This window comes from Tamandua tetradactyla, chromosome 18 (genome assembly GCF_023851605.1).
Source record: "Tamandua tetradactyla isolate mTamTet1 chromosome 18, mTamTet1.pri, whole genome shotgun sequence".
In the NCBI taxonomy this organism is placed as follows: Eukaryota; Metazoa; Chordata; class Mammalia; order Pilosa; family Myrmecophagidae; genus Tamandua; species Tamandua tetradactyla.
Genome location: NC_135344.1, coordinates 32,288,005 through 32,314,265, shown reverse-complemented (window position 1 = coordinate 32,314,265; position 26,261 = coordinate 32,288,005). Strand labels below are relative to the sequence as shown.

Here is a 26,261-nt window from a genome sequence, read left to right as displayed (position 1 = left end):
GAGATGAAAAAAGCAATGGTAAATTTTGAGAGGCAGAACATAGGATTAGTGAACTGGAGGATGGAACACCTGAAATCTAACAAGCAAAAGAAAATATGGGGAAAAAATGGAAAAATAAGAGCAGGGACTCAGGGAATTGAACGACAATATGAAGCACATGAATATATGTGTTGTGGGTGTCCCAGAAGGAGAAGAGAAGGGAAAAGGAGGAGAAAAACTAAAGGAGGAAATTATCACTGAAAATTTCCCAAGTCTTATGAAAGAATTAAAATTACAGATCGAAGAAGTGCAGTGTACCCCAAAGAGAATAGGTCCAAATAGACATATTCCAAGACACTTACTAATCAGAATGTCAGAGGTCAAAGAGAAAGAGAGAATCTTGAAAGCAGCAAAAAGTTGTTCTGTTTCTGGTATATTGCATTCTGGAAGCTTACTGGTTAAAACAGATTTTGTTACCAGAGAAGTGGGGTGCTGCTGCAGTTTGCAAATATTAAATGTGTTGGAACAGCTTTTTAAATGGATAAGGGGAAGATTTTGGAAGAGTTCTCAGAAGCTTGATAGAGAAGGTCTAGAATGTTTCGAAGAGTCTGCTGGTAGAAAGGAAAACTCTAAAGATATCTATGACAAGGACTTAGAAATGAGGCCTGTGCTATTGCAAACTGGAAGGAAGGTAATCCTTATTTTAAAGTGACAAAGAATCTGGCAAAATTGAGTGCTGGTTTTAGATGGAAGGTAGAATTTAAAAGCCATGAACTTGGGATATTGAGCAGAAGAGATTTTCAAATTAAAGATAGAAAGTGCAGCCTGTTTTCTTCTTGTAGTTTATAGTGAAATGTGACAGGAAAGAGATAAGCTGAGAACCAAACTCTTGGGTATAAAGAAACCAGAAATTGATGGCCTGAAAAATTCTGGACTTCCATAAAGGGAGATGCCAGAGACTAGTACCCCATGCAAGAATTTAATGAAACATGGAACCAGTCAGCCATTTCAGAAAAAGCCAGGATTGGAGATGGAGTTATCCAGGAAGGATCTGTGGAAAGTCCTTTTGTCTGTTGGACATGATCCCAGCATACTGCATAGGAAATGAACAGAGTGTTGTGGGATCTGCATAAATGGAACCACTGCCAGTCTGGGCTAAAAGGGAGAGAAAAGGGACATATTGAAGGAAAAATAACTTCAAAGGCAGACCCATGAAAGCTAAAGTCTAAGTTAAGAATCCTCAGGCCAGGAGAGTGGGCCCACCCAAGTATTTGGAGAGGGTGAGTTTGCCCTGAAGGCAGAGGATGGGCCTTCAACCTCACTGTTGAGAAAGAGTTGTGCCCTAGGCATTGAGGAGGGTGGAGCACATTCCTTGGGGATTGGGAAGAGCCTGGATATCACCTCATTGTTCTTGAGGGGTTGAGCATTTGCCCCAGAGATGGCAGAGAGCCTGGATGCTGCCCTAATATTTGGAGAGGGTGGAGCTGAGATAAAGGTGGTCTCCACAATATCCCCCAAGGTTGCATTTGGATAGAGCGGGCCATTGCATAGGCCTTTAGAAAGGGTGGGACTGCCACTTTCTAAAGCCTTGAGGATGAATGACTCTCAGACTTTGAAATCTAATGGAGCTTGCCCTGCAGGTTTCCAGAACTGTATAGGTCCAGTGATGCCTGTGTTTCTTCCAATTTCTCCCTATGGAAATAGAAACATGTATCCTATGACTGTCCCTCCTTTGTATATTGGGAGCAGATAACTTGTTCTGAGTTTTACAGGTCCAGAGCCAGAGAAAAAATTTTGCCTTAGAACAGACCGTGCCTTTAGCTGACTTTGATGAAATTTTCTACTGTTTCTGATTTTGTATTGTATTTGTATTGTTACTAAAATGGTTTAAGGCTTTCTGATATTGTTATGGAATGAATGTATTTTGCATCTGGAAAGAACATGTCTTTTGGGGGTCCAAAGGGTGGAATATGCCAGTTTGACGCTATTATGTACCTCCAGAAAAGCCATGTCCTTTAATCATCATTCAATATTGCTGGGTGGAATCTTTTTGAGTGTTTCCATGGAAATATATCCCACCCAATTGTGGGTGGTAATTTTTTATTAGATGGTTTCCATGGAGATATGTCTCTGCCCATTGAAGGTAGGGCTGCTTACTGGAGCCCTTTAAGAGAGAACCATTTTGGAAAAAGCTAGAGAGCCATCAGAATCAACAGAGCCAAGAGAATGGACAGAGACCTGGGGTAGTGATTGAAGAAGCCTGAGGAGCAAGCTAGCAGATGTCACCATGTGCCCTCCCAACTAAGAGAGAAACTCTGAATGCCATTGGTCTTCTTGTACCAAGGCATCTATTCCTGGATGCCTTAATTTGGATATTTTTATAGCCTTGCCTTAATTTGGACATTTTCACGGCCTTAGAACTGTAAACTTGCAGCTTAATAAATTCCCCTTTTTAAAAGCTGTTCCATTTCTGGTATATTACATCTTGGCAGCTTACTAACTAAAACATATGGGAAGTGGAGGAAGAGGAGCAACCTCAGCAAGTACATCCAGAAGTACAGAAAAAATTAAAAACAGCACAGGAGCAACCTAACAGGGTAGACCCTCAGAATGTACAACCTCCTGAACGGAAACTCCATATTACCATGAAAGATTATATGCTGTTGAACTAGGCGATATCAGGCAGTATTATAGACAGAAACCAGGGAGTCATTACCTGATTGGCTTTTATGATTATGGGACAAAGGAGCCAAGGGTGTCATTAACTGGGATAGAGATGAGTAAGCTAGCATCTGTTACAACACACTAACCTACACCAGTGTCTACATGCCACCCTAAATCATGGAGAAACAGTATCTTTGTTAGCCTGGCTAGTAGCTGCATGCAAGTCTGCATGGCCCAATAAGGAGTTATCCCACACACTACTTCCCATTGGCAAACTATGGAAAAACTGCAGGATGTTTGGTGGGGTCTTGGAATGAAACATGCAATATATTCTGGGAATTTTTCAGGCCCTGACAATGAAAGTTTTACAGCAGGAATGAAAGACATCATCCTGTACACTGCTTCTAATTATTTTATGGACTCCTCATGTGCATTTTGATTCCTCTAGTAGTGCAATTCATTTTGAGAGCTGTTCAAGCCATAGCCATTCTTGAGGAATTGGAGTGGCTCTGGAAAAGAGGAGTAAGTGCAGGGGGAAGAAATCTGGAGAACATAATGGCCCTAATAAAGTCTCACATAAGCCAATGTGGGCTGATCTGTTTGCTACAGGGGCAGAATTCTGTTTTTAATTAAATTATGGAGAAAATTACCCAAGGACAAGAGATTAACTAAAATGAATCCTTGAACAGCTCAAGGAGAAGGTAAACTGACTGAAACTGCCTTCCAAAACACAGGTTACCCAACCCTCCACACCCCTGGAGGAGGTTTGTTAAGGCCTTCTCCTCCCATAGGGGAGGGTCAAGGCTCCCAGACATGAGAGATAACTGAGGACTCCAGAGATTTGAGACCACACATAGATAACTATTTATTGGTCCCCTACTAGCAAACATGGTATGTTAACTCTAGTAGATACCGGAGTTTAATGTACTTTGATTTATGGAAATGTAGCCCAATTTAAGGGACCAGGCTGGCAATAAATGACTATGAGAGAAAGACAATCAAAGTGAAACAAAATAATTAGATCTTACAAATTGGAAGCTTGCCTCTCCAGGAATTCACTGTATATATTTCTCCTATACCCCAATATATATCAGGAATTGTTCTTCTTTTAAATTCTACATTACAAACTACCAGAGGAGATTTCTACCTCTACAGAGAGTAGTAAAGGTGGTTCTAGGAGGGCAGGTGAAATGGTCCCCTGCAAAAGTACTGCAACCTCAGGGGATTATAATCATTGCACAATATAAGCTCTTGGGGGGACATCAAGAGATTTTGGCAAAAATTAAGGAACTAGAAAGAGGAGGAATATTATTACCAACCCATAGCCCCTATAATAGCCCTGTGTGGTCAGTACAGAAACCTGACAGAACCTGGTGCATGATACATTACCATGAAATGAAATGACTCAACCTTTGTTTGCAATGATTCCAAACATTGCCTCTTTACTATAAGAAATTAGTACTCATTTATGCCAATATCATTTTGTTTTAGATTTAGCTAATGCTTTCTTCAGTATTCCCTTAGATGAAGCAATTCAGCCTGCTTTTGCCTTCACCTAATGAGGACTACAGAGTACTTTCACTTTGCTCCCACAAGGCTATCTCCATAACCCAACCGTCATTGGCAAAAAACTTGGCCAATTGGGAGAAACCCAAGTTTGTGAGTTTATTTCTTTATATTGATGACATTATGTTAACCAGTGATTCTCTTTCAGAACTATGAGGTGTCAGAGACTTTGATGTCCCATCTTGAAAGCCAGGGATCAGCAATTAACTGCAATAAGTTATAAGTCTCTGGCTGTTCTATCAAATTCTTGGGTGTTATATAGCTGGGTATGACAATATCTATTCCTTCTGCAGTAATTGATAAATACAATATGCCATATACACTGTTCTAGTTTGTTTAGCTGCCAGAATGTGATATACCAAAAAAAGAATGGCTTTTAAAAGGGCGAATTTATTAAGTTGTAAGTTTACAGTTCTAAGGGCTGTGAAAATACCCTGATTAAATCAAGTCTATAAAAATGTCCAAATTAAGGCACCAACAAGATGTTACCTTCACTCAAGAAAGGCTGATGAAGTTCAGGGTTTGTCTCTGAACTGGAAAGGCACATAGTGAACACGGTGATGTCTGCTAGCTTTCTCTCCAGGGTTCTTATTTCATGAAGCTCCCCCGAGGGGCATTTTCCTTCTTCATCTCTGAAGTTCTCTGGCTGCATGGGCTCCTGTGGTTCTGAAGCTTTTTCCAAAATGATTCCTCTTTTAAAAGCTCCCAGTAAGCTAATCAAGACTCACCTGGAATGGATGGAATTACATCCCCTCTAATAAAAGGTTAATACCCACAATTGGGTGCATCACATCTCTTTGGAGATAATCTAATCAAATCTCCAACCTACGGTGCTGAATAGAGATTAAAAGAAATGGCTGCCTCCACAAGATGGGTTAGGATTAAAACATGGTTTTTCAAGGGTACATAATCCTTTTAAACCAGCACATACACCAAAGCAATTAATGGCTTTCCTGGACTACTAGGATATTGGAGACATTTCATTCCTCATTTAGCTCAAATATTAAAACCATTGTATATGCAAATTAGAAAAGGTAGCCTTGAGAATGGGATGACTCCAGCAGGATACTTTTGAAAAATCAAAAAAGTTGATAGGCCAGGCACAAGCATGAGGGGTAGATACTGATTTACCCTGTGATTTGATATGGCTAGCACTGACACTGGCTTCAGGTGGGCTTTGTGGCAAAGGCAACATTTTAAACAAGTGCCCCTAGGATTCTGTTCACAATTATGGAAAGGGGCAGAATTAAGATATAGCCCATAGAAAATCAACTGTGTGCTGCATATACTGCTCTATTACAAGTTTAAGTTCTGACATAGAAATGTCCTATTACTTTGAGGAGCACCTTCCTTATGCAGGGCTAGATTACGAACACGGCCAATAAGCCACCCTCTGGCAGTGCACAATTAAGTTCCTTAACAAAGTTGTAAGCTTATTGTTGCAGTGAATGTTTTCACTACCAGCCCATTAGTGCTCAGATGCATAAGATTTTAGGTCTTGTGTCAGACGTAGAAGATTCAACAGTTAAAATTGTTTTGCACTTGAAATAGTTGTTGAACTATTCACTATAGAGGGCACAGGAACAATTCCCAAGTCTGCATGATATACTGATGGATCAGCTAATGGGCAGCCTTCCACATGGACAACGATGGTGTACAACCCAGTATTGACACTATAGGGTGGGAGACTGGTGCTATGCAAAACAGTGAATGGGCTGAATTAAGAGCTGTATGGATGGTTATAGTGCATGAATCAGGAAATTTACTATCTGTACTGATTACTGCACTGTTTACAAAGTCCTCATGACCTGGATGGCAACCTGGAAATAAGAACAATGGATAGTCACAGCTGTGGCAACATCTGGGATGCCTGCCAGCAATGTAAAATAACTGTCTACTATGTCCCTGACCATATTCCTAACACACTACCTAGGAACACTGAAGCAGATGCCCTTGCTCCAGTCTGAAGCCATATTGAAGCAGATAGCCTTGCTCAACTCAGAAGCCACTGTACTGAAACTTGAGGAGCCATGCGGCTTCATCAAAAATGTAGACACCAAAGGTATCAAAGATTATGGCATTTAGCCCAGCAGTTCCAGCTATCCATCACATGCCAAAACTTAGAGACATCACACTGGAGTCATGCTTCTTGTGATAACCGCAACAATTGCCCCACCAGGTGGGTCAATTGGCCAATCATAGGCTCCAGTGACCTGCGGGCAAGTGGACTGACTATATTGGCACTCTTTTGCTCTTGGAAGGGGCAAGTTATGCATTCACTGTGGTAGATACTGCCATGGGACTTCTGTTAGACTTTCCAGCAGGGAAAGCCAATCAGCAAGCCACCACATGCACCTAGAAAGGGCAAGCGCCCTTTGTGGGACACCTACACAAATAAACTGATCAGGGAACCCCTTTCATTGGAAAAATGACCCAAGCATGTGCTATGGGCCACTGTTTAACGTCAACTTTTTATCTACCCTATAACCACACAGGTTTATGCTTTATAGAAAGAATAAATGGCCTCTTAAAGGAACATATGAAAGATGATATGAAATCCTTTCAATAATGCACTAAAAGGATGTATCACGCCTTAACCCACCTAAATTCTATTCCGGGGGCTGCAGCCCTGGCTCCTATTGAAATGCCAACGGCAAGGCTGGTGCAAGTGCTAAGGATACAAATTAAAGGGCCAGCCACTTTACAGCATAAAAGGGGGAATAATAATAATTTATTGTTGCCCATTCCTCAGACCATACAAACAGGGGAAATGTGGTCCTTCGACCTTGTTGCTGGCCTATGCAGCCATGTTGGTTAGGAATCTCAATCCCATAAGGAATAGAAGTCACCAAAAACATTGTAATATGCCAAAGTTTATTTTTAAAATGCCCATAAAAATTTTATCACCAATCTGGGACCTCCTACTCCCACAGGAACCTTATGTATAATATGTGGACCTGTCTTATGACTAGACAAATGAGTATTGTCACAGTGGAGGACTCTTAAGATTTACAGATGGAGAATATCTGGTATTTAAAACCTCCCCATAATGTCTCCACAATGGTACCCTACTGTCTGCCAATGGAACTCTTGCATGTACATTATTAGATCAACAAGATTTACCCCTTATTTTTCCTCAAAAACATCTTTTTGCCCATAGTACCTTAGCAAACACCTTTCTATAGTAGGCTTCAGTGTTCACTCATACCCACAATCGATCCCAATGTTGGGTTTGCACAGACTTGCCATCTTCAGGTGCTACTGGCCTTCTCTGGACCATAGCTCCTGCTAACTAGACTACGTGGATGCCCTGTTGACAGGCAGAACTCAACACACTGATAAATATGGAGTGAGACTTTCTTTTTTAAGACTGAAATCCAACTACCATCTTAAAATGAGAACAGAGCTTATGTTTTTCGCTTGTGAGGGAACAAGTAAATAAGGCCAGTATATATTAGGGTATGCTATACCTAATGGGATAGGATGGGTAACAGCAGAAGCAGCAACCTTAGACCATATTGCCCCTGTCCGCATAGAACATCTTGTTTGGAACCAAGGTATGGGGTCGCTACCCTTAGAAATATGTAATTTTACCATTAAGTTTCAAAATCATGGCCTTTTCCAAAGTATATGGAGCATATGTCTCCCCTGTAGGGTGGCTGTAGACTTGTGGGCAATGTGAATGGCCCTATTTACCTTATGATTGGACAGGATGCTGTATATGTCCCCACCACATTATGTGATTTTTTACCACTCAGTTCTAGCAATTGGGAAATGGTTAAATCTAGCTATTGAGTGAAGTGAACCTTATGTTAGTTTTATCCTTTAGCTATTTTTGCCCTAGGGAAAGCCACCATGGTCACCAAAAAGCATATAACAGCCTTTGGTAATCATACAGCTCATGCACTTAATGAAGCTAGGTTGGTAATATCATTTTTACATGAGAAAGTGGTCTTATAAAACTTTAACTGTGACACAAAGGGGAACCTATGCCCTTATAAACATACAATGCCGTGTATATATTCCTGATCACTCACAGACTATCTCACAAGCTTTAAATGTCATGAAAGAGCATATACACTGGGCAGATCAACTATTTACTGACCCCTTCTCAACTTGGTTTAATTCTCTGAGCCTTTGCAGCATTTCTTCACAGCTTTATCTGCCCTGTGTGTTAGATTCTTACTATTTTCTTTTCAATTGTTGTTGTGGTATATAGCTGCAATGTCTGCCCTAAGTTCAACATATTCTGTTATGCGGGGGTAGCTTGTGGCTGCTGAGGGCCCAAGCCCCCTCCTAAATAGGAATGATGTCCCATCCACGTAGCAGTGTGTGGAACCAGGACAAAGGTCAAGAAAGAAAACAACCTCCTGGGAGTGAAAAGAATGTAATTACAATGTAAAGGGATGGAAGTGGAACGGCACTGATTGTATCTTAGTCTTAAACATTAATCTTAGTAAAGCATCAGATCTTAAGACTCTTTTAATGATCACCTTAGAGACCTGATGTCCTCATACTATATGGAATATCTTTCTTCTTATAATCATATATATATTGCCGTCCTGCAGATCACTACTCCCACGGACATCCATGACCAGTGACAATCTTCTGTTCATAAGTCCTAATAAATCTATGTCTACTTCAGTACCTGGCATGCCTTTCAGTCTCATGGCAGCACCAAAGATGTGCTTCATGAACTTGGTTTGAGTCCAAACCAAACCCCAATATAATGTTAAACAGAAATTATGAGAGTAAACATCCTTGTCTTATTTCTTATCTTAGGGGGAAAGCTTTGGTCTTACATGAATAACTATGAAGTTAGCTATGTATTCTCATTCTTCCCAATTTCAAAACTTAATACAGAGTGAAAAAAGCCAGGTACAAAAGGACAAATTTTAAGCGATCTCATTGATATGAAATAATTAGAATAAGTGTAAGCATAGCTTTAGAAACTAGAATATGGGTTGCCGTGGGCTAGGGTGGGGTTTAGACAATGGGGAATTAATGCTTAAATTTACAAACTTTCTATTTGAGTTGATTGTAATGTCTTGGTAATGGATGGTGGTGATAATAGCACAATTTTATGAATGTAATTAACAGCACTGAGCTATATATTTGAATGTGGTTAAAAGGGGAAATGTTAGACTGTATACTAAAAAATTTAAAAACAAACAAACAGGACTTTACACCACAGTGAAACCTACTGTCAATGATGGACTATAGTTAATAGTACAATTATAGAAATAGTCTTTCATGAATTGTAACAGATGCACCACACTAATTCAAGGTGTTAATAATAGGGTGATACACAGGAGCTCTCTATCATATGTACATTTTTTTCTGAAAACCTAGAATGTTTCTAAAAAATATTTTTAAAAACCTTACTACACAAATGCAGCAATCAAGACAGTGAGAAGTGAAATAAGGGTGGACATACAGATGCATGGAATAGTACTGAAAGCCCAGGAATAAATCCATATAGCTATTGTCAATTGATTTTCTACAAAGGTGCCAAGACAGTTCAATAGGGAAAGAATAGTCTTTTCAACAATTGATGTTGGGAAAACTGGATATCCAAATATAAAAGAATGAAGTTGGACTTCTACCTCATGCCATTACAAAATTAACCCAAAAAAAGACCAAATACCTAAGCACCAGAGCTAAAGCTATAAAACTTTTAGAAGAAAATATAACGTAAATTTCCATGATTTTAGATTCCTGCAGTGGTTATTTTATATGGCACCAAAGCACAAGCAGCAACAGAAAACATAAATTTGATTTTATCATAAAATATTAATTTGCTCTTCTACGAATATTATAGAAAAGTGAAGCGACAATCCACAGAATGGGAGAAAATTATATACATTTGATAAAATTATATATTTGATAAGGGATTTATATCTAGACTATATTAAGAACTCTCATAACTCAACAGTTAAAACGATAGTCCTACTGAAAAATGGGCAATGGATCTGAATAGACATTTCTCCAAGGAAAATGCACAAATGGCCAATAACTACACTGAAAGTCTATCAACTTCATTTGTTGTTTGAAAGTGCAAATCAAAACCCCGATGAACTACCACTTTATATCCACTATCAAAAATATAGGTAATAACACGTATTGGCCAGGAAGTGAAGAAATCAGAACTCTCATGCCTTAAAGGGGGGAATGAAAAACAGTACAGCCACTTTGGGGGACAGCCTGGCAGTTCCTCAACAAACAAACAGACAAAAAACAGACAAAAAACAAACCAACATAACCCCACAAACTTACTTGTAATAAGTTTACAACTTGTAAGCAAATGTTCATTAAAGCACTATTCATAATATCTGAAAGGTGGAAGCAACTCAAATATCCATCAATTGATGTGTAACATACCATAAACAAAATATGGTATATCCTTACAATGGAATATCATTCAACAATAAAAAAGAGTGAAGTATGATACCTGCTTACATAAACGAACCTTGAAAATACTATGCTAAGGGAAATGCATCAGTCACAGTATGCCACGTATTGCCGATTCCGTTTACATGAAATGTTCAGAATAGGCAAATCTATAGAGAAGAAAGTACATTAGTAGTTGTCTAGGGGAGAATGGAGACATTCGGGGGTGATGGCTAATGGCTGGGGCTTCTTCCGGTCAGATGAAAATATCCTAAAATAGATGGTCGTGATGTTGCGCAACTCTGTCAATAAACTAAAAATCAGTGATTTGAACATTCCTAATGGGTGAATTGTAAAGGTGTGTAATCTCAATAAATAAAAAGATTTATATTACATTTCACAGAGGCAGAAAAAGTAATTATAAAGACAAGTCGTCCGAGGTAAATCCTCTAAGAAAAGGCGTAAAGGAATCTCTTCCCTGTTTTCAGTACGGAGAATTAAGCTTTTTTTTTCCCTTCTTCTCATTTGTGGTTGACCTTTCGGAGTACGTAAACCTACAGACGCAGCGCCCCCTATTTTAGCTCAGAAACGTGGCTGCTTTTTGTAATCATCTGGAGTGCGTATAAAAATACGAAGTCTTTGGTCCCACCTGCAGAGCCCTTGATTTAATTCCTCTGGGCTAGGTTCTGGTCATTTCGAGAACCTCTGTATCCCCACAGAAGTTGGCCCGGGCGGGACCGCTGTCACGATTGGGGTGCCCCGCCAACTAAGAGTCACGAAGCCGCTGACGTAGGAAGGGCATCCCCCGCCCTAGCAGCCCTCGGCCCCGACGCAGACTTAGCCCCGCCCTCCCCCACCCCACCCCCACCCCCACCCCACCCCCACCCCACCCCCACCCCCACCCCCGAAGTCCCATCTTCTCCCCGCCCAGCTGATGCCCGTGCTGACGCGAAACCCGCGCAGTCGCTGAGCGCGCACACGCCGGGAAGGCTGAGATCTGCGCCTGCGCCGCGCCGACGCCCGGCGGGCAGTTTGAAAATCGCGATTCGGGATTTGAGGCCCAGACGTAGGTTTGTGGGGCCGGTGACTCCGTGTCCAGTGGATTCTTGGCTTCCAGATAGGGCGACGTTGGGGACTGGTGCTGGGGATCCTGCAGCCGGAAGCAGCCGGAAGACGTTCTTTTGCCGTGGGCGAAGGAGCCGGGCCGACGTTCCTGCTGCTTGCCTTGGCAGGGTGGATTGTTTAGACCGGTGGGCCCTGACGGATCCTCTGAGTTAACATAACTGAGTCTTTCCCCTCCGTCCGCTCCCTTACCGACCCCGCAGTAAAATCTCAATCTCCCACAGCATAGCAGAAATGCTTACGTGGGTCCATTTCTTTGTGCTTACTGTTTCTATCTTTAAAGTAATGTATATTTTGAGTTTAAAAGAAAGGGCTCCAATATGATCTTTAGTTACTAGTGCATTTGTTCCCTTAACTTCTAAAGGAAATGACCCTTTTGTGTTTCCCTTTTACCCTGGCTTGGGATCTGTTAAAGGCAGGCTGTAACGCAAGTCAGTATTGCACTTTGATTAGAAACTAAATGTTGTAGACTGGGAAGAAATTGCTTTTGAATTTTTGTACTTTCCTTTCAAGAAAATGTGATTTATTTGATAGTTACCATTTTTGGATTTCGAAACTGAACAGAAATTTTTCTGGCTTTTTCTGTAAATGCGTCTATATTTTTTTCTGCAGCAGCTTAAAGGATGACCTCTTCAGATCTGGAACAGTTATGCTTTCACATTAATGAAAAGATTGGCAATATTAAAAAAACTCTGTCATTAAGAAACTGTGGTGAGTAAATCAGAATCCCTGACTTCGTATGTATAAAATGCATTTTGATTATTGTTTCACCTTGAATGATATCTATGTCTGGTTAAGTGAATGTATCTTAGGATACCTTTGAATAATTATTTTTTTCAAAAACACTCTATCGATATTTTGAATATTGCAGAGGATACTAAAATGTAAGTTGCCTTGTTCTAGAGCTAAATGGAGACACTGAAAGGCAAGGAAAAAAAGCAGAATTAGAAAATGTTAGAAAAGACCTATGGGGTAGAAATAACCCATTATAAGCCTGTTTTGGAAGGAGCTTATTGTATATATTACTGAGAAATAACTAATTGAAAATGATTGAATTTTTAAACATTTGTAAACTTGGATATTATACCATCTACAAAAATATTTTGAAATGCTGAAATAGGATGATGCAATAAAAGTACAAAGAAATGAGTGATGTTTGTCAAGTCTAGTAAAAAGTTGTTTTAAAAAATGATATGGGGCGGGCCACGGTGGCTCAGCAGGCAGAGTTCTTGCCTGCCATGCCAGAGACCTGGGTTCATTTCCTGGTGCCTGCCCATGCAAAAAAAATAAAATAAAATAAAAAATTAAAAAAAAATGATGTGCTTGCTGGAGACCTGGGTTTGATTCTTGGTGCCTGCCCATGCAAATAATAATAATAATAAAAAATAAAATTTAAAAATAAAAAATGAAAAAAAGTGATGTGTTTGCTGAAGACCCGGGTTCGATTCTTGGTGCCTGCCCATGCAAAAAAAAAGATGTGCTCCCCAGGAGTATCTAGGACAGTTAAAGATTTATTGATAGGCAAAATTCTGACTGCCAGGAAGATTTTGTGGATTTTTACTGTAGTTTGTATTATTAATTGATTTATTTAAATTTTCAAATATGAAATTACAATGTTAATACATGTCCTTTATTAGAGATTTTGGTTTTCTCATTTTTTTTGTCAAGAATCTCTAATAAAGAAACCTTATTCATTTTGCACTTTATGGCAACTGTTTTTGGCAAACTCCTTTACTATAATAAAAATGTCAGATAAAAATAAACACTCTTTTAAATGCATGGCTCAGCTTTCACGAGGACAAGGTAAATCCCCTAATGCTACAAAATGAAGTCCAGGCAGTATGTGTGAACTGATGTTGCAGCAGCCCTAATGTGGAAAACTTAAAGTGAAATAGAATAAACATTGTTCTGTTAGATAGGATAATATCCTTCTTCTTGTATATGGTCTTTCTGGAAAAAACTTCTTTAGAAAGTTAAAGCGGAAGATACTATGGATTCACTTTATGCAGTCCCCTGATTTCACACCTGAGGAAACTGAGACTATCAGAAATCAAATGACTTGCCCAGGTTCATGCAAGTCATGAGTGGTCAGTCTGGGACCACAGCTTTCGTGACCTGATTCCCTCTTTCTAATTCTATGCCATTTTATTTCTTTATTGAAAAATTTAAAAAGGACATTTAGGTTTTAAATAATTAGTCTTATTTGGATTCTCTTTCTCAGGGTGTGATTATTATTGGATGGACGGGTACAATTTGGGGAGCTATAAAACTTACCAAACCTTAATTTCAAAATACCCCACCAAAGCATGAGACTTGGCTGAAGCAGTCTGACCTTTTGGATTACCACACACTGGGCAGCTGTCATTTTATAGTTGGAGAGAATCATTGTCTTTTGGGGCTCATAGCCTATATATTAAAGCCCAGTAGCTCATTTGGCTCTTTGGTTGTGGTGACTTGCTAGATCACTACTGCCTCAGTATCCTGGGGCTGCCCCAATGAAGTACCATCACCTGGATGGCTTAAAATAACAGAAATGTATTGTCTCACAGTTCTGGAGGCTAGAAATGTGAGATCATAATGTCACAGGGCAGTGCTCCCTCTGAAATTTGTCTTGGAGAATCCTTCCTTTCCTCTTCTGGTTTGTGATGTTTGCTGGCAGCCCCTGGTGTTCCTTGACGCATCTCTCTAGTCTCTCCCCCCATGTCAGATGGCTTCCATTGTGTCTCTGTCTCCAGATTTTCCTCTTCTGAGGTCACCAGTCATTTTGGATTAAGGTCCATCTGAATCAAATTTGGCTTCATCTTAACTAATCACATCTTCAAAGGTGCTATTTCAAAGCCACTGCTTAGCTGCTTCAGGCAAACCACTCTCTTGCACTTGTCGAGACGAGTGGGGATGGTCATAATAGTCCTGGGAGTGACGCTAGATCTCAGCGTTCTCACATGCTGACTGAGGGGCGTTTTTTGCCATGACTCTGCAGCTTTCAAGGCACATCTCCAGTAGGATAATATCTAGGCATTTTGCAAAGCTTAACCACTCTGGTACCTCCATTTTTGTCACCGCCAGTGGGTTTTGTGACATTGGCAAGAAGCTTCTCTTTTTTCTTCTCAATCCTGGATGTAGCTGCTGAATACTTCCTCTTGTATATGGTCTTTCTGGAATACATTGCAGATTGGGAATATTTGCCAATTCCTCTGATGAGGACCGGGTTTTGTCTGCAGTGAGGCTTCCCCTTCTTGGGCTTTTTGGTCTTGAGGCTCCCCTTCTAAACTTCTAAATCAGCCTTCTTGGCTCCAGGCTTCTTCTCCGTAGTAGCTGGCTTCTCAGCCTTTTCACCTGTTGTCTTGCCAGATGGGAAACCTCTCATTTACTTTTGAATTTGTTTTAGTTGTTATGAGTCAAGTGTGAAATAGAATAAACATTGTTCTGTTAGATAGGATAATATCCTTCTTCTCATGATGATAAATGGCAGTTAGCATTTACTAAGTGCTCAGCCCATTTTATATGTCCTTTCAATTACCTTCACAGCAACCTTAACCTTACGAGCAGGTACTCGTTCTCTGACTTACGGAGCTTCTCATCATTTTGTTCTACTGCCTCCATAATTTACAGATTGGGTGAATGTGTTCTTTTACTATGTGTATCTCACAATATTTAGTTACTAGAACTGGGAATGGAAAGAATGAAAAATGAGGAGAGTTTATCTTTTGTGCTTTTGATCTGCCCTTTAAAAACTTTTTTGCTGTTACTGTTTTTATTTCTAGGAAGGGAGGAAATTCTTTTGGTTTTTCTATCTTTCTCATATCTATGAAGCTAGAAAGAAAACTAGGAGGTGGGATTGGGTATGAGAGAATATACATGTTTTGCGTTTGTTTCTCCGGGATACCCCGGGTTTACCACCAGACTGTCTATGCTTAGGGGTTTTGAATAGTGTAGATAGTGGAAATACAAAATCCAAACCTAAGTTAGGGTAAAACCTATATTATAAATTCCCAGGGGAACACCCAACCCCTTCACCTACCTACCTACCTACACACACCACACACCACACACACACACACACACACACACGGGGGGGGGGGGACTATCCCAAAACATGCTTGTCCCCCTGGCCAGTGGTTAGAATTGTTCAGTTTTGTGCTTCAACTGAGGATATATGCCAAGGGTTGGGGCAGGGGTTTGCTGGTCTCATTTAGGATACTTACTTCCAACACCTTGTGATCTGAAGGCCCTAAGTCTTGGCACTTATCCCCATTAAAATCAAGTTGTTGAGATTTTTAACCTCCTCTCTCCTACATCCTTTCACACCTTCCAGATTAGGGCTGCTGCAACATCAGTTCACACATACTGCCTGGACTTCATTTTGTGGCATTAGGGGATTTACCTTGTCCTCGTGAAAGCTGAGCCATGCATTTAAAAGAGGGTTTATTTTTATCTGACATTTTTATTATAGTAAAGGAGTTTGCCAAAAACAGACTCAGGATACCTTGTACTTGCCTTTCCCTTTCTTCTCTTGTGTGCTACTTAGGAATAAGATTTTAAGATTATCCATAGAGACAAGTCCTACGGGCTGCAGTACTAATCCTTTCTCCACTCTTCAAATTTCCATAAGGAAAAGCTGTTCCATGTGTTTGTGAGTACTTGTATGTTATACCTTTTCTACATATTTTGTTTTTCATTTTACCTTTGTTTATACAAGGCCAAGAGCCTATCTTGAAGACTACATTAAATAAAATAGGAGATGACATCATCATTGTCAATGAACTTCTAAATAAATTGGAATTGGAAATTCAGTATCAAGAACAAACAAATAATTCACTCAAGGTAATGTTTTTCTAATTAAAAAAAAACAAACTAAAGAAGCAATAATTACCAAGTAATTCTTAAGGATTCTTTTATAATGTTCTTAGTTTTTGTAAATTATTAATTATTAAATTATTTAATATAATTATTATTGGTTTTTGTAAATTATTAATGGTTTTTGCAAATTATTAATGGTTTTTGCAGTCAATATTTTATTATCCTAGTATGAAGAACTCCATAGATATTTTTTGATGTTGATAGCTAATGGAAGTGAACTTCACTCAAAAGGAAGATTTTCTTAATATTTGGTGGATTTAATTTAAACAAATGATATCTTGCCAGCTTGGTGTGGAAAGAACACTGGTGCTGGAATGAGGAGATGTGGGGGCTCATCCTGGCTGCCCTTAGTTCCCTCTGCCACCCTGAGAGCCATTTTATCTCTTTGGGTCTCAGGGTCCTAATTTAAAAAAAAATGGATCATACTGGATTATTTCTTAGGTCTGTTAGATATTTGCGTTTGCAAAATTTAACATGAGGATTCTCAAATGAAGAAAAACTTGAGCCTCATTCACATTCGTATTTTGCTCTAAATTAGTAACAAGCCTTCTAACTGACTTCAACTAATAAAAGTGCTTGTGTCTACATCCCAATGGGAAAATATTCAGTCTGTACCATGCCTCCTGCTGTTGTTAGAGCTGCTGGAGTGTTTGATGGAATTGAACGAGATGACCTCTGGGGTGTCTTTCAACTTTATAATCCTTAAGATCTGCAAAGAGTTTTCAGTCATCAGATGGGCATTGTTATGTCTATTAGTCAAAAATGAAATCAGTGAAGATCATCTCGATCTTTAAAAGAATGATATATAGATTCAAAATGGAACAAATATTAATATTTTTGTTCATCCTAACCTGCTCAAGAATATCCTGGGTTAAGTGTGGGTCTAGAGAGTATTCTAGAATTCAGAATTGAAGGCTGTTTGGAATTTCTGTTCACATTGTGATTGGGAGCTAGATGACAGGAATTCAAAGGTACAGAATATTTTCATTATAAATTTGCATGAGTCCATAATCTCATGTTCTGGAGGAAATGAAATAAAGACACCCTTCCGCCCCCAGGAGAAATGGTTATAATCTAATATAAATTTTTATCAAGCTGGGATATATGCTCATGACAATGAAAGGCCTTCCATCCAGAGCCTCTTGCTAGCTCTCTGGTATGCATTATCACTCAGGTGCTGTTATACAGAGAACACTGGGGAGCATTTGCTAAGTTGACAGAAGTAATTTACCAGAATGAAAAACATAAATCTTTCATATATTTTTAAGTTGCTTCCCAATGCTAAAGTATTTTGAAAAAACTAATTTCAACCTTGCCAATTATGGTGCAATTCTAGAAAATTGTTCTCTAAAAAATCCAGGAGAGAAAAATATTATATCGTCTTCCAAAGACAGCTTAGAAACCAAGGGACACTTTTTATTGCTGCATTCAGTTTTGTATTGCTGTACTTGTCACCTCATCCTACATTCTGAACACAATCAGTTGTGATTGTGGTTAACAGTCTTTCATGCTCTCTATAATGTCTTAAACCAATAGGGAAGATGGAGGTTTATTTATGAGAATTTTTGTTTTTAATTTTAGGAACTCTGTGAATCTGTTGAAGAAGATTATAAAGATGTGCAACATCTCAAAGAAAACATTCCTCCCCATTTGCCTCATGTAACAGTAACCCAGAGCGAGTAAGTGTGTTTATAATTATTCTTGCTATCTGGATTTATAAACTTATTAAAACAAACTAGCAAACACATACCTAAAGCTTTTTGCTTTTTTGTGTACTTGTATTTTTATCAGTGATTATCCAGGTTTTGGTCTTACACTAGAAATAATATTTCCCCCATCTTCCCTAGCTCCCTTATTCCCTGAGGCTCTCATTTTCCAATCATTTCTTCCCCTTAGGGCAGTATTTTTATAGCCTCAGCACTATGAAATATTGGGCTAAATCATTCTTTGTTGTGAATGCTGACCTGTGCTTTATAGGATGTTTAGCAGCAGCCCTGGTCTCTACCCACTAGATGCCAGTAGCACCTCAAGTTGTGACAATGAAAAATGTCTCTAGACATTGCCAAATGTTTCCTAGGATGCAAAATCTTCACACACACCTTTTCCACACTGAGAACCATGGCCCACTGCCTTAGGATAAAATTAAGCTTAATAAGTTTTCCTGTCCTAAAAGCAGAAACTTAGCTCTTTTTCCCCCTCAAACTTCCATCCTGTCTCTGTCTGTTCACGGACAGTATCTATTTGCTGCCTCCCCTTTTTCCCCAACCCCATAAAACCTGGCTTTGGCTCTTATTACCACACTTATGAAACTGCTAGCTCAAAGGTCACAAAGAGGTAAAAAAAAATCTCTTTTCATCTCTGATACTACTTTTCAGAATTTACCTTGCTGCCCACCTTCTTGTTTTTGAAATTATGGTTTCTGCATGGCCACTCTGCTTTCTTGGCAGTCATCCCTTGGCTCAGAATTGGCTGCCTCCTTTTCCTCTGCCCTCCCCTAACTGATAGGTATCTCCTAAAACTCTGTTTAACTCACACTTACCTGACACCGCAGTTAATTTCCTAAGATTTCTACCTCCAGACCCATTGATATGATATCTAGTTCTGCTGTTGTAATTGCCTGCTGGGAATCTCAGGAATGAACTCTTTTCTCCTCCAACTTTGCATGTCTGGCACTGAACTCCCGGCTGTCCTGTTACCCACTTATCCAAACCTGCTGCTGTCATCCTCCTGTCATCTAGAGAGGAACTCGGCACCTTCCCTCCGTCCCACTCTCTCTTAGCTATCAGCCTCGTGTGTTTTAGTCTGTTCCTGCTCTTACTTCTGTTCTCATTTCTTGGCTCAGAATGAGATTTTTCATTATCTCTTGTCTTTATGATTTAGGGAGCTCCCGTATTTTGTATTTCCAGTATTTCTCCTTTCCCATCTCTCTGATCCTCTGACACCAAAATTATATTTCTAAAGGGTGGACCTAAGTATATAAAAACATGCCATGGCTGATTTAATTTCTTTAAAATATGAAATGTATCATATATGTAGAAAAGTGATTAAAGTAGTATTTGTACAAATTAATGAAGAACAGAAAAAAACCCAACACTGGTGTGTTGACCACCCAGGTTTCAGTAGCATAAAACCCCTCTTCTGAAGCAGACTGTCCTCTATCAAAGAAGTAATCACTATTCTGGTGTTTACGATAATCACACCTTTTTATTACTTTATAGTTTTAGTACTTATGTGTGTTTCCATAAATAAATTTACTGTTTAAACTTGAACAACTGATAGGCAAGCACAAACTTTGCTGTGTAGGGAAAGAGCCGTATTCCTGCTGATAGGTGAAGGCTCCCAGGAGAAGATGAGTTCAGCAGTATCCCTGGGTATGATCTGGCTTTAGTGGACCTCGGAATTTCTGGGCAAGAAGAGAAAATTAGTGGGCAAGGTCACGAGTGAATACTAGGAAACAGAAGTCATCATAGGATATCTGCCAGTTATAACGTGGGCTGGACATGGGATATCCAGCAGGAATATGGCCAGGGAAATAAGAGGAATGTTCTTCTAACCTCACTGTGGCCTAGCTTCAGCATTCAGGGGCAGGTCAGAACAGAAACTCTGTAGGTTGAAGTGATTATTTTCAGCTGATATACAGAGCAGGGCATCAAGAGGAAATCAGAAGTTCTTTTAATACATGGCCCAGACAAGCAAATACAGGTAAGAATCATCCCAGCTCACTTTGGAGTCTGTCTATCCTTTTTGGATTCTTGTTAGGTTGATGGTACCAGAGCATTGGGCATCTTTATCTTATCTGGTACTCCACTGTCATCTTGGCGTCCCACTTCCTTGTCTTCTTAGGGATTCTCTTCGCTTGCTTCTGTGTTGGGTCTACTCTAACCCAAGTCTTTCTTAGAGCATTCATGCCTGTATGGCTTGCCTTGTTGCTGGCAAAAGGGGTCTGTTCCTTCCTTGGTAATTGAACAACCTAGGAGCTATAGCCTTTCTGGACTCCATTTGTCAGTGGGACAGGAGCTAGTAGGATCTCACGGCTCCAGAAATTGGGCTGGACTGAATCTAAGAGTGACATGAGTTCATTGCTGGCAGCTAAAATGAGGTATAGGCAGGGACCTATACTTGCAGCCAAGAAGATAAACTGGTAGAAACAGAAGTCTAAAACAATTGATGTTTCCATGTCCAGAAATGGAGAAGTCAGGAAGATAAGCTGTTTAGGACTTAAGATAAGTTCAACTTTACATATGTTGACTGAGGAACCAATGCGACAACTGATGAAGATGTATAGCATATGTATTACATACACTCTTTTGGGGGCATATAAATAAAAATAGCTATATAACTAAAGATTTGGAAACTTAATTTTTCAACATTCTCTTCACTGTTTAGATCTATGTAAATAATAGGGATAGGAAAAAAATGTTGGCTACAAAATCATAGCAGGATGAATTCATATGTTTAATATTGTTTTAGCGTTTCATAGGAAAACTTTCTAGCATGCTGCTTAATTCTGATGATTACCTATACAAATGTACATCTCTGTTCTCTAGTGTTAAAGAATCAGTTTTTAACCCTGAAGAACCAGTCAAAGTTGAGGAGACTGTACCCACAAAGAAGCCCCCAAAAGAACAAAGAAATATTAAAGAGATTCCATTTATAACTTCTGATGAGTTTAATGGTGTTCCTGGGTAAGTATTGAGGACAGATTTTAATGTTTATCTCTGCCCTTAAATCATAAAGCTTGATTATATTAATTATATGATGTGTTCAGATCTTGATCTTTTCTAAAATAATTTTACATTGTAATGTGAAAATGTGGGAAATACTTTTGTTGATGCATAAAATCATGTCTTTTATTTCAATGTAAAACCTTTCATAGAGAGATCTAGAGATGGATAAGCTTATCACTTAGGCCCTCTCTAGTACCATTTTGTGATAAAGATTTGTCCAGTTACATTTTAGAAGTAGTGTTGGTTTTGCTGTAACTTCAAGGAATAGAGCATATCATATAGATTCAAGAATTAGAATAGAGTGTCTCATGTTTGTTTGGTTTCCATTTTTCCCTTAACTAGTACCACAAGTTTGTTTAAGTCCATGCTCTCTTCCAGGCCCTGGGTCACTGAGGAGACTGCAGGAATAAGTAAGACAAGATGCCTCCCCCAAAGGGACATTTTTGCTTTTGTTAAAAACCAGTTCTTAAAGTTGACACTCTTGAGGAACCAGTTATGGAAAACCATGTTTTTAAGCTCTCATAGTTCCAGGAGTTTAACTTTGTATTGTATTCCATTTCTTGTTGCTTTTATATTATACAAATAATACATATGTTCTTAGGAAATAAATGTTTGTTGTCAGAAAATCAGACTTATTTTTAATGCCAACACTCAGATCAGATAGAATTAAATTACTCGTTTGATACTTCCAAAATCTCTGCTGTATGAGTCTGGTGCTTGCCCTGTGTCTTCTGTGTTTTTTTTTTTTTTTTCCTTGCCTTTTCGCATGCCTTGTAAGTTTTGTTGTAAGTCAGACTTGATGTATTCAGTAATAGCAACTGAAGTAAATGGGCCTTAGATTTAATGCTCATCTGGTTAGGAGCTAAACTGTGTTTAATGTTTGCTGTAGCTGCAGGTTTCAGAGGTTCCAATTTCCTCCAATATGTTTGTGTGTGTGTGTATCCTAATGTCTTTGGGTTTCCCTGGAAACTCCTTCTTAATTAGATTCTATCTTGCACCCCTTTTAGTTGTAAGCCACTGTAATTACATGAGGCCAGCTGATGTGGCAAAGTATTGGAGAGGGAAGCATTCTATAATCTTATGAGTAAATCTCAGTTTTTTTTTAATAGGCCTAAGTCCTTGGGCTGTGACTTTCAGAAATGTTTCTTATTCTCCACCCCCCTTCCTCTTACATGAGATAAGAAAACTAGAGCATCTGAAATTGTCTCCAGGTCAGATAGGGCTCTGATAAAGTAGCTCACCTTGTGGGCAGGTCTTGTTATGGAAAATAGGGTGCTGGATGTGTGTCAAAGTGGTTGCTTTCCCCCCCTCTTCTTCAGAGCCCACAGAGAATTTTCTCTTTTCTTCACCACAAGAACCTGGAGGTGAAACTTGCAAAAGTATGGGGATTTCCTGATGGTGAAACTCAAAAAAATATGGGGATTCTTTGTGGTAAAATTCACAGAAGTGTGGTGGCCACCCTAAAACAGGACCCCCAAGAGTTTTCAACTCTCAAGGAGTCCACACTGAGCCTCCAGCAATTTTCCAATTACCATTTACGTGTTCCTTACCCAGTCTAGCTCCAGCAACTTCTGCTCTTTGTTAGCTCTGATTGATTTTCTCTTTCTGCCTCTCTCTCCAGTTTGAGGGTGGTAGTTTGCCTCCATGACTTCAGTTTTCTGATAGCCCTCAAAAGAGTTGTTGATGTTCAGTTTGTTCAGCTTTATTTTGTTTGGTTGTTTTGAGGATGAGATGATGACTTCCAAGCTGTTTACATATTGGAGCTCTATCTATCATTTGTTATTCCTACTAATATTATAGAAGAATAGATGTGTCATCTTACCCTTGCCAGCAGTAGGCATTATTTAAAAAATCGCTGCCAATTGGTCAGGTGAAAAATATCTGGCTGTTTTACAATTCTTAGAATACTGAAATTGATATTTCTCTTTAGAATTTTCTTTCCCCATAAATTCTATATGATGCTTTGTTACTTCTCAGTTTTTTTTTTTTAATTGCTCATCAGCTGAACTAAAAGAAAGCAAAAGGCTGTGAAAAACAGTGGAGTAGAAGGAGTTTTAGATAGTGTTTCCATGAAGATATACAGGAAGGAAATTAGAATAGTCATGGTAGGACATTCATTTTATTTAAACTAAAGGGTTATTTAATGCATGAGAGAAGTTGGAATATTAGAATAAGAAAGAATGTATTCTAAGCCTAGCACCTTTTTTTTAATGAGTGTTGAGGAAGAATTAAAGTGGAAAGCATTAGCAGAGGTGGGAGATGAGTGTTGAGGAAATTAAAATGATAGAGGATATTAAGGAATTCATAAGTATATTGTAGAGAGCATCACTAATTTGTGGAAATTGTAAATAGAAAAAATGGGGCAGCAAAAACAAATCTAGAGAAGAAAAGAGTAATGAACATGAATAGTTTTTAGAAATATGAACATTTCCTTTAAATAAGTTTTCATATTATTTTATGTTTATGAAGTTTTGCCCAGAAAACTGCCGCTTGAGGCAAAGGAGATAAAAATGAATCCACAGTTTGTTGAAGGGAAAAATCGAGGCAGATCAATAAGTTTGTTTTGGCATGCCCAGACTACTGAAAATTGAGTCTTCTATTTTTATATTCTGAGATTCAGTAATGGCTAGAAAAACAGGCAAGAGTAAGATCCAGATTGAAAGAGCGGAGTTTATAGAGTGAAAGCACTAGGAAATAAAGGAGAGTTTATTTTCTGTCCTTGCAGTTTAAAATCAGAACCCTCTCATTCCTTTGCATTCCAGTTCCATTATTTCTTCTTCATCTTAATTGTCATCGTTTTCATTGTGTTTTTCTTGTCCTTTTCTCCCCCGCTTCCCTTCTTTTCTCCCTATCTCTGAACAGAAAATAATTTTTGCATGAAACTAGAGTGCTAGAAGTTATATAGTATCTTAATATTTACATTTTGCTCTCCTTTGCTCACAGACATTTTAATAATTTTAAATAAACTTCTACATTGAGGTTAACCAGCACATTTGAATCAAAATTTGGGAACTTATTTAAAGTGCAGTATTAATTCTCTGTAGCTGGATAATAGAACCCACCTCCAGTTACACAAATATAATTAGGAAAGATAAGCACGGATTTGTTGCCATCTCTGTGTGACTTTTCAGCTATTGACATTTGCCTAATTTGTTGGAAGTTGATATAAAATTGTGTTTATAAAGGGTACTGTAGCCTTGCTCTGAACAAAGTCATTGTTTGGGCCCAGACCAAGCTCTTGCAGAGCACACGCTGGTGCTGCCTCATGACTGAAGAACACACCAGGTACAGAGGTAGACATAGATTTACTGGAACTTATGAACAGGAGAGGTTCTCTGGTGGCAGCCGATCCAAAGGTTAGTGTTCTGCAAGGAATAGGAGTGCAGGCAGTTAATATGTATATAATTTTAAAACAAAGACATCCCATATAGTATGAGGATGTTGGGTCTCTAATCAGTAAACAGACCTAAGATCTGATACGTCACTAAGATTAGTGTTTAAGACTAAGATACAACCAATGCCATTTACATTTGTGGTTATATTTTTCCCCCTTTGGAGAGATTGTTTACATTCTTGACATTTGTCCTTGGCTAAAGCAGGCTTGTTACAGGCTCTTTAGGAGGGGTCCAGGCCCTGAGCTGCCATAGTCATCATGCTTATGTTTTCCAAAGAAAATGATTTTGTATGGTGACGTCTTTAAAAAATAATTAACCATTTACTTTTTTATAGATACATGAAATCCCGCTTAACCTATTGTCAAATTAATGATGTTATTAAAGAAATCAACAAGGCAGTAATTAGTAAATATAAGATCCTACATCAACCAAAAAAGTCTATGAGTTCTGTGGCCAGAAATCTCTATCACAGATTTATTGATGAAGAAACAAAGGATACCAAAGGTAAAACGATAGCATATATGTGTGTGCATGTCAACTGTTTGTAGTATAATTAAATCATGAGAAGCAAAGCTACTTTTAGAAAATTCTTAATCAGAGAAATAACTTCCCAGCAGAGGATATTTGTCAATGTCTGAAGGTATTTTTGGTTGTTACAACTCAGGGAGGGGTGTAACATTGACCTCTCGTCAGCAGGGATGCTCCTAAAACACCCTTCAATGCACAGGACAGCCCCCACCAAAAAGATTATCCGGCCCAAAAGTCAGTAGTGTCGAGGCTGAGAAACGCTGTTTTAGAGTCTGCCATACCCTGCCTTTTCAGAATGAGAATAATGAGAACAGTTGGTCACACTAATATAGCACTTGCCCAGTTCCAGATTGTGTTCCAAGAGTTTTAGTCCTCACCATATCCTTATGAGATAGGATATGGTTGTTACCTTATTATCCCTGTTTTGTAGACTTGGCAAAGAGAACTTGAATAACTTGCCCCAGTTCAGCCAGTTAAGTGATAGAGCCTGTCTGGGTTTCATGCTCTTAACCACTATACCATTCTGCCTCTTAGGAAGTTAGTGATATAAGAAGCAAGGCTACATTTCTGAAATGTAGTAAATAGTGTGTAACTTCAGTTGACAGAGCAATTATTTTAGCAAGAATACCAGTTCTTGCTTTTGTTGCATAATGATAGTAAAAGTGATTAATACCATTCATAGTTGCAATTTAATACATTAAAGACTCATCTTGAAAGTTGGCCTCATAAAAATTAGTACTAATATCTTTACTTTCAGGTCATTATTTTATAGTGGAAGCTGACATAAAGGAGTTCACGGCTTTGAAAGTTGACAAGAGGTTTCATGTGATGCTGAATATTTTACGACACTGCCGGAGGCTCTCAGAGATCCGAGGGCAGGGACTCACCCGATATGTCATAACCTGAGGCCCTTGAGAAACCCTCGAACAAACTAACAGTAAAAACGCTACTACCATAATTTCTTTATATATAATTCCTTTAGTGTTTTCATTTTCTTTTGTTTCTTGTAAAAATAAAACTTTATTGATGA

The 26,261-nt window shown here is 38.9% G+C and overlaps 1 protein-coding gene and 1 pseudogene across 5 annotated transcripts; one reads left to right on the top strand and one right to left on the bottom strand.

Moving 5' to 3' along the window:
• Positions 1–603: 603 nt before the first annotated feature.
• Positions 604–26,261, top strand: SKA1 (spindle and kinetochore associated complex subunit 1). 5 transcript variants are annotated; one of them, XM_077135465.1, is made up of 7 exons: positions 604–670; positions 12,334–12,432; positions 16,421–16,545; positions 18,163–18,260; positions 21,129–21,266; positions 25,038–25,207; positions 25,989–26,261. In XM_077135465.1, the coding sequence occupies exons 2-7, from the start codon at positions 12,345–12,347 to the stop codon at positions 26,135–26,137; spliced, it is 768 nt and encodes a 255-aa protein (XP_076991580.1). In that variant the 5' UTR covers positions 604–670; positions 12,334–12,344; the 3' UTR covers positions 26,138–26,261. The 5 variants fall into 5 exon arrangements, with proteins under 5 accessions (XP_076991580.1, XP_076991576.1, XP_076991578.1 ...); XM_077135461.1 differs by lacking the exon at positions 604–670 and adding an exon at positions 11,536–11,665; XM_077135463.1 differs by lacking the exon at positions 604–670 and adding an exon at positions 11,549–11,669.
• On the bottom strand, positions 14,532–15,088 carry LOC143662743 (large ribosomal subunit protein eL6 pseudogene; annotated as a pseudogene).

Excerpts from the sequence above, each read along its gene's own strand:
- SKA1 (XM_077135465.1), top strand. The coding sequence starts at position 12,345 with ATGACCTCTTCAGATCTGGAACAGTTATGCTTTCACATTAATGAAAAG. Across the intron at positions 12,433-16,420 it reads TCTGTCATTAAGAAACTGTG|GCCAAGAGCCTATCTTGAAG; the intron begins GTGAGTAAATCA and ends TGTTTATACAAG. Across the intron at positions 21,267-25,037 it reads GAGTTTAATGGTGTTCCTGG|ATACATGAAATCCCGCTTAA; the intron begins GTAAGTATTGAG and ends ACTTTTTTATAG.